This window comes from Hyalella azteca, unplaced genomic scaffold (genome assembly GCF_000764305.2).
Source record: "Hyalella azteca isolate HAZT.00-mixed unplaced genomic scaffold, Hazt_2.0.2 contig6690, whole genome shotgun sequence".
In the NCBI taxonomy this organism is placed as follows: domain Eukaryota; kingdom Metazoa; phylum Arthropoda; class Malacostraca; order Amphipoda; family Hyalellidae; genus Hyalella; species Hyalella azteca.
Window position 1 is genome coordinate 21854 of NW_025936844.1, and position 8910 is coordinate 30763.

Here is an 8910-nt window from a genome sequence, read left to right on the forward strand (position 1 = left end):
CTCACTACAATTGATTTTGTCCAGCATCTCCTGCAATAAATTTCATTCAGCGCCCTCCGCGATTAATTTATTGCAGAGCTCACCGTGTGCAGAGCTCGCCGAGATAAATTTCAATTTTCTCTAGTGCCCATCTAAAAATTTTATCTGCATCACATATCGACAAAATTCAACTTTCACGGCTAAATGAAACGTGAACGAACTTTATCTAAATTTTTTTAATTGAATCTTGTGAGTAAAAAAAACATATGATACAAAATCATCAAATAATTTAATTTTGTAAACAATCTCAAAAGTTTAACCTGATGTTTGTTAAAATTGGCTTTGCTCAATCGTATTGATAATGATCAAAACATCAGCTGATTAAGATTTCGACGCAGTGATAAGAGGTGATAATGTCGCATGATTATGTTGAAGATTCTTCACGCTTGTAACCAAGATTGCAATAAACAAACAAAGGGTTAGTTTATTAAGTGATAGGGATCACACTGCATTGCTAGAGTGTCATTAAAATCTTTGTTATTTCTGGTATAACATCAATTACAACACGGAGTACTTAAATTGAACGAAGATTTTGAACCTGAACATATGTGTTCAATTTTTAACTGTTAAAGAGAATGTTCAATAGTTGAATGCTAAAATGAATGCTGAGTAGGGACATGTAAACATTCGTATTTTTTAGTTATTCCATTTGTCTAGTAACGCATACACACAATGCTGTACATTCTTCGAACATTATGGAACGCAGTTAGCCGCATCAGACTTTACTGTGAAACAGCATGCATGCACAGATATAGCATTGTTAAAGCCTTTGCAGCATTTTCTGCATATTTCTCCTCCCTTCTCATAGCTGCATCACTTCTCATCACTCCACACTTCTCATAATTGCATCACTTCTCATCACTGCACACTTCTCATAATTGCATCACTTCTCATCACTGCACACTTCTCATAATTGCATCACTTCTCATCACTGCACACTTCTCATAATTGCATCACTTCTCATCACTGCACACTTCTCATGGTTGCAGCGCTTCTCATCACTCCACACTTCTCATAATTGCAGCGCTTCTCATCACTCCACACTTCTCATGGTTGCAGCGCTTCTCATCACTCCACACTTCTCATGGTTGCAGCGCTTCTCATCACTCCACACTTCTCATGGTTGCAGCGCTTCTCATCACTCCACACTTCTCATGGTTGCATCACTTCTCATCACTGCAGGATTTGGTTTTCAGTTCTGGTGGAAGCGTCGGCCATCGAGCCCAGCAAGCCGCTCAAGAAGTTCTTGAAGTCTTGGCGCACTTGACCGCTCCTCTCGCCCAGCTCAGTGTCCAGCTGTGATATCCTGCTGAACGGCCCACCTGAGGCAAGAAGTCTGTCAAATCCAAATCCCTCCAGCGCAAAGTATCTCTTGGAGCCGAATTTCTCTTTATTGACAAATTTCTTATCATTACAAATCTTACTATCGCCATGCATCTCTTAGTTCCAAACCTCTCTTTAACGATAAATATTTCTTAATTCAGAAGTCTCTTCTAGATCCAAAAAAGTCCAGATGGTCAGTTAATTCAATTATTCCTACTTTTACCAAGTTCCAATTTTATTTACTGAGTGCACTCTAGCAGACGCCAGATTCTAAATCAAATGGATATAGCAATAATAATTTTGGGTAGAGTTCCTAAGACCGCGATTTTATAGTGATAGGGTAAATGATTTTGAACATGAAAATAACAGAACGCCGATTTGCAGTAGTCGATTTCAAAAATTAATTCAACGGTATGGTTTTAAAAATATTATATACGGATAATATCTTATATTGAAAATAGTTTCTTACTTGTTTAACATGCAGAAATTTCAGAAAAAAACTCCTTATCTACTGAATTCGATGATAAGTAAACACGAACTCCTCCTTCGTCTATTCCTTTCTCAAAAGGTAGATGAAATATCTCACTTTGATCTGAAGATTGGAAGCAAACTTTAAGAAAATTCTCAAGCCGCGCAGGTGTAATTTTTTTACTTGGTTCTAAAGCTTGAAGAACAACTTGATGCTTTTTAACTCAATATATTTGGGATGGCGATGAGAAGCGTAGACGCGAGGAATTTACGCAAGTCATCCGTCGGAACGTGTGCATGCTGAGATAATATTATGGCTGTAAGCTTGAATTTAGATTCTTATGTTTTGTTGATAGAAGAAATCCTGATCACTTTAATCCATAACATTTTACCGATTATGAAAATTTTCAAGTATAGAAAATAGACATAAATCCTAATTGGAAATATATGACTACTTGCGTTATGGGCCACCGACATTCAAGTTACTTTTGGTTGAGAGAGTAACATCTTAATTGTCTGCAGCTTATTAGCGCTAATGCCTTAATTATCAATAGAATTGAAAAATTATATCTTATGCTGGCGATAGCGTGTGATTGTACACTGAATGAATTTTCAGTTGAATAACCTTCGAAAGGAGGTTATTCATAAAGGTTAACCTATGCAAAAATTAAAATTGCCTTTTTCAAAATGTTCTCGTTTTTAGTTGTGAATTCTAATTTGTTCTTGGATAAATCAATAATTTGAAATTGAAAATGGGAATTTTCGTGTGCACGAGAAATGAGTATATTTGTCAATAAATGCAGATGAAGATTTGCAATTAACTTCTTTTTTAAATCTTTAGCGATGATCCTTCTCCTTCTAGTTGTTGAACAAATCAGTATGCAATAGTTATCATTTGCAATAGATTATTACTAGAAAATCTTGGCATTAAAATTTTTTATTTTATCGCCAGATAGCGTCTGCGAGTCATAGCTAATCAGCCGATGTCTTGAAGAATGCAAAATGTAAATGATGTAGCTAGATAGTTCTGTCGAGAAGACATGTTTAGCTACAACATAAGTTTTATTCGAGATATCATCCGATTATTTACGATCGATAAACGGCTTGAAGAACCCAAGCAAGTTTGAGCGGTATAAACAAACCGAATTCATCTGAATAATGCTTGAGCGAGGTCTAAAATATGGACGACTAAGATAAATAATTCGCTGCCCAGACTATATACGACTAAGATTAGTTGTTCGTTTGTGTGAATACATAAATATAAATCTGCTGCAGATGGAATGCTCAAGTTATCTCCAGCTGAGCAACATGAATTGTTCGAGACTTGCTACTGCATTTTAAATTCCAACAACTTGAAGCTTCTTTGCACTTGTCTCGTATGTCCCATTAACAATATCATGGACTAACACTAAATAATCAATGTGCAAATTAATATACGAACTTGATGAGCAATTCGCACCGTGCGAATATTACCGTTGTAGCTACTATATTGATAATATTGTTTACGTGTATTCAACAAGCTTGATATGCATAAGCTATATAGATTTCTGTCTCAGTCATCGGATTATTACACTGTGGCGCAATTTTGTTCTGGGTCTTTTATTCATGTACTTGTAGAAATTTTAGCTTGCAAATTTTATTTTCTGATTGTTTTTTAATGCCTATATTAATTCATCTTACCTCCTCGTCATCTAACTTAAATTTAAGATTTAGTCCAGATATAACTGCTACAACAACCATGAAGAGACCTACCAAGAGCGGCACCAGTTGCTTCTGTGTTCGGTTTCTGATGACAGAAAACGACGCACTGAGAGTCCTTCAGTCCGTTTTGCAGGGCGAACTGTCGGTGCAGAAACTCCAGGTGCTGCTGCTGCTGCTCCACCGAGTCAGGATTGCACACAAAAATTACGCCGTTGGCTGACCTCTGCATCACCGGCCATGAGCTTTCGTATCTAAGGAGATACGTTTTTGAGGATGAAAATTGCTAATCCAGATTTATTATGCGATGTAAAAAAAACAAGATATTCCACTCTTTTCATAATAGTCATATCTTTCATTATATGTAAACATTAAGGTAAATACTATGTTTTCGCCAGAAAGTGACATGTCATACATGATACATGCTACCTGCAGGTCATCACTTATAATACTTAACGCTTTATAGCTACAAACTTCCAGTGACAAAGAAATGTATGATGCATAGCATCGGTCACATGTTCTGAAAAATGAAATTAGATATATTCCAAGATGAATCTTGGAACAATTTTATGCCCCTACGTAGTGTTTCTTTCGTGTTGGTGAAATTATATTGTTATAGGTAATAAGTTAAAAATGATTGAGACTACCCGCTTAATAATATCACGCCAATATTTTCTTTGTTAAAAAATTACTTTTAATGGGGCTAACTAACTTAGAAAAAATCACTGTTCTTCCTGAATACAAAAGATTCCCTTCTTTAATTTTGCTCGAGAACATTCCTCGAATCTTTTCCAGGTCAAGCGCAACATTTTTACTTTATGTTTAGCTTTTAATCGTATTGAGGGTGAGCAAATGATTAAGGTGTCATTCATGCTAATCCTTAATAAACCTTTACCAAAGGTGGACATAATTCTTCCACTAAATTCCACTTAGAATAATTGGTTAATATTAATAGGCGGCGCACATACTAGTATATTTAGTATAATTAAACTGCGATTTACAGTAAATGAAAAAATTCATAGCCGTACATTTTGTCGTTGCATTTTTTCACATTAAATTTGAAAAAAAAACTATTTGAATCATTTACGTTTTGGGTATCCTTAGTATCCTTAGTATTTGTTTGGGACATAGCAGTCCCAGGCCACGATGGATCGCCGCCTCTGATTATCGTTCATCCGCCCTCATTTGGGCCACCTGATGCACGATGCTGTTGCTTGCTTCTCGCCGCTGGTAGTGTTGCAGGGGAGGTCGATCTGGGATTGTGCTCAGGAACAAAGTTCTTGAATGACTCCAATTTCGTTCTCCTGCCTTGAGTATCGGGGTTCGCTGAATACTTTTTCAAATTGAGTACAAATTTGGTAAAAATATATCTGTAAAGAATTTTACGGAACATACTTCTCTCGTGTACATAAGGTTGGGACCTTTTAGGTAGGACCAGACCCAGAGTTGAGCTCAGGCATAATTCAGTTTTAACCAAACTTGCCCTAGATTGTTCAGCAATTTGGTTCGCGAGCATTTACTTATGTTATGACCATTTTATTGCTTGTTAACCTCGATTATTTTCTCTATATTGCTTATAATTTCGAATAACCTCAACTATGTGTTCAAATTGTTCATTCCTTGTTTTCAGAAACTGTTACAATCTACAAAGAGTTTTCATTCTGTACAATCCCCCGAACAAAGAGCCATAATATTTGCAATATCAGTATTTATTTTATGGCTCCTGAATCTAGAGGCATAAAACATACAATATCTCTTGTTTAGAGTTGAATAATCGGGTAAAATTTATAAATTTTGCGACACATAAAACGATGCAGATTTAAATTAAAAATTACTAGAGCAAGCATACGGGCAGCTATACGGTGCTGCTCGACCTATACTCGCTCGAGCAGCATATGCAGTTTGACGGCCATAGTTTGCCCACCCCTAAACTACACAGAAGTTGAATAAATTCATTCCGTGTTCAAAATTTCATTAGAAATCTAAATTTGAACATCGTAATAATCATAGTAATAACTACCTAAAACTTGTTTCTGCACGATCGCATTCTGAATTCACGCAGAGTATTCTGCTCTTACAAATTAACAAAAATTATATCAGACATATTTTTTTTTTCTTTGATAATAATGTGAGAGATTGTCTCACTTTCACGAGGTGCATCACAGCTATCGCCCATCACAGGCATAACTTAATCCTCTACTCCGACCAACTCATGGAGGCACATTCACTTGCCCTTTGAATCTGCGTGCTTTCTGTGCAAAAAAACGAGCTTCTCTATTATAGACGAGAATAACCTCACCTTTTGTCACCGCTCACGTCCCATAACTCAACTTCTGCGTTGGCCACATTGTTGCCACTGCCAATCTGGAAATTGACAGTGCATTATTATTAGGAATAATTCCTAACCGGATTATTATCCGGCTAGGACTTCTTCAGAACTTGACTGGTAATTGAATTTTAATAGAATTTACGGCATTTCATCAAGAAAATATGCTTGTCAATATTTCATGAATAAAGTCAATACAAATCGATAGAATACGATGGAACAATTTACTGCTGTCGGAGTATTTTCAACCCATATAAAACTTGTACAAACAACTTGATAATATATGTATAAGAACGCTGATAATAACGTAGGTACAATATGTGAAATAGCTTAATATTAATTATAATTCTATTTTATATTCATCCTAATCCTATTGTCTTCAAATTCTATTTGTACTCCAGAACTCAGTAATAACAATTAATCCCGAAATAGTAATTAAATTATAAGTTGAAAGCGATAGTTCACTATAAGTGAAAATAAATATTTATTCTTACCGGCACGCCGGGAACCTCAAACTCGACGATCCTACAGCCTCGTGTAGGTCTGTAGCTGGTGCCCACCTCGCCTGCCTCGCTCAGGAAGTTGCTCAGCGTCGTCTTTCCGCTCTGCTGGACCAAGTTATAATGAGACTTCAATAAATAACTCCCACTTTCATGTATAATTTGCTTATGGCTTTAACTTTTGAGGTAATTGAATAAATTTAATAATAAGTCACTTGCCGGCGACTGCTTCGAGTACTGTTGATTTGAAAATTATTTCAGAAAAGAATTAACCGCGTGATCTGGAGACTTGGCTGAACAACAGACGGTTCCTCAACTAGCCGTTAATATTGGTGTGAATTGAGAACAGTATTCTTGATAGAAACGTCAACCTAATAAGATCGGAAAATGGAATTTGCGGTTATTTTTTACTTGCGGATCGGGAAAAGTAAAGATTAGCCAGTAACAGAGCATTTGACATGCACTAGTTAGTGTCTGAGCCCACTAATACATTATGCATAATAATATTGTTTGTTCGCACTAAAATGGAAACGGATTGTTACGAACGCTTTCTCGATGTTCGTAAAGTGAATTGTTACGAACAGCAAGCAAACGAGTATCTATCTACACGCTCTGAAGCAGTGTCTATTAAGGCTCTGAATGCATGACCCCCGAATACTTTTTACGTACTAACAAAAGTATACTCTGATTACGCTTGAATGTGCGTATAAAAAAAATAAAAATCAACTTTAACACATTACCTGAGCTGGCCCAACCATCAAAATCTTCACTTTGAAATGCATCACGTTGACTTGATACAACTATAATTTAAATTATCTCACTTCATGTAAAATTTCAGTTGTTATATCTTGTATTACATATTTTTGCTTCATGTAAAATACTAGTTGTTGAAAGCAAAGTTTCAACGGAAAATATTTTCACACCACAATATTTGGCTGTATGATCACCAGACTGATTGCATAAATGTATTCGCGTCATAAGACTGTCTTATAAAATCATGAAATTTACACCACTTTGTTTAATATCGCTACTGAGTAATTATTACGAGCCTATCGACATATTAGATGACTGAACAATTCACCCGTTATGCGTTAGGCAGTGAGAAGAACTGAGCGAGAGTGTTGACGTGTGGAAGGCAATCGTCGTCATGACGACCGTATTATGCAGAAATTACTAACATTTCATACTGCTTGCTTTTCTAGATCTTGTTAAGAATAATCACTCCATTATGACGTTGTGAATATGGAATCATATTGGAATAAACAGAAGAGCAGGATGAAAAAAATGTTTGACTGCAAAAGAAGTTTTTTAAATTCCCATTTTCAAGAATTCATGTGGGGAGATTGCTTCTCAAAAAAAAAAATTCTTTATGAAGCTGCATGTGATCATATTGTGGCTCAGTACTTCATCATTTGTTGGTAAGGTAATTTTCATATTGAATTGTCATTATTGAAAAAGTGTTTAAATAGGCCTTATCTGTTGGTATTATTCATTCAATTGACTTAGTTAAGAATGCGCACATCAGTATTGTTCTTGTTAAGATCAGCTTCTTTAATCCAAAGGGCATAATTCAACTTCCAGAAGCTACCTACCTAAAAACACCTGTCGCATTGTATTTTAAAACGAATTACCTGAAAAAAGATCACATTCGAAAAAATTAATCATGTTACACTATGAAGAACTTGATGGTAAATGAATGCATACATGTGCGTTCAGGATCGCAATTCCGCCCAAGAGAAGAAATAGCAATCGAGTGCTGGGACATGCTAACAGTTTGCGTGGTTGAGGTCAGCGTCCTGGATGAAATCTCTGTGCCTGGTGGAGGCTGTTCCTTGATCCAGATTAGGCAGGTTTGCAGTACTGCAGCCATTCGGCCGCTGGTTGCTAGGCGCTAAACCTGCCAGCGACGTACAAAACAGCCAAGTTCTGAAGCTCGAATCGTCCTGTTCTTTCAATAGTCGTTATTTTTAAGCTCCTTCGTGTTGGTAACTCTTCTTTCTTTCAAATGACAACTCTGAACGTGAATTTCAACAATTTAGTATAACATTTGATGCACCATACAGTTCTCGATCGTGGCTTTTCTAATAATGATTTTTTTACAAATAGCTTCCGCTAGCTGAAGTATCAACACTTCAAATATTGATAGCATTCATGAGGTCTAAAAATACTCATTATCTGGTAATTTTTATCATTATAACATTGCGTATACGGGCCGATCAAATGAAAGGTTCTCTATTCCACAGCCGTTCACACATCCTAGCCTCTCAATAGCGATATTTGTTTAGAATGAACAATAACGATATTTGTTTAGCGGTGGTAAACACATTTTTTTCGGACTACCAGAAAATTAACATGTTCAGTCATTTCATAAGAGTTGCTTTAGTTGCTACATTTGTTTCTCTTAGTTGCTGTACAACATTCCCCAGGGAAAGCAGTCGAACAGAATAAAATTATTATGCAAAGAAATGCTTTTTGTCGCTGAGCTTTGGGGCTGATAACCTTACGATGACTTGCTTAACGGTGATCGCCCACTTCTTAAAAGCGGACGGCAGCAGA

The 8910-nt window shown here is 36.3% G+C and overlaps 1 protein-coding gene across 1 annotated transcript; it reads right to left on the reverse strand.

Moving 5' to 3' along the window:
- Window positions 1–237: 237 nt before the first annotated feature.
- On the reverse strand, window positions 238–7447 carry LOC108666193 (intraflagellar transport protein 22 homolog). Its single transcript, XM_018153019.2, has 5 exons — window positions 7095–7447; window positions 6349–6459; window positions 5828–5892; window positions 3583–3782; window positions 238–1361 (listed from the first exon to the last, which is right to left on the reverse strand). The coding sequence occupies exons 1-5, from the start codon at window positions 7134–7136 to the stop codon at window positions 1213–1215; spliced, it is 567 nt and encodes a 188-aa protein (XP_018008508.1). The 5' UTR covers window positions 7137–7447; the 3' UTR covers window positions 238–1212.
- Window positions 7448–8910: the final 1463 nt, after the last annotated feature.

What these genes read in the sequence shown, in the direction of transcription:
- LOC108666193 (XM_018153019.2), bottom strand. Translation starts at nt 7,136, where the DNA reads ATGCATTTCAAAGTGAAGATTTTGATGGTTGGGCCAGCTCAG. An exon ending in TTGAGGTTCCCGGCGTGCCG is followed by an intron (nt 5,893 to 6,348) that starts GTAAGAATAAAT and finishes GTCAATTTCCAG; the next exon opens with ATTGGCAGTGGCAACAATGT. An exon ending in GACGTGAGCGGTGACAAAAG is followed by an intron (nt 3,783 to 5,827) that starts GTGAGGTTATTC and finishes GTATCTCCTTAG; the next exon opens with ATACGAAAGCTCATGGCCGG.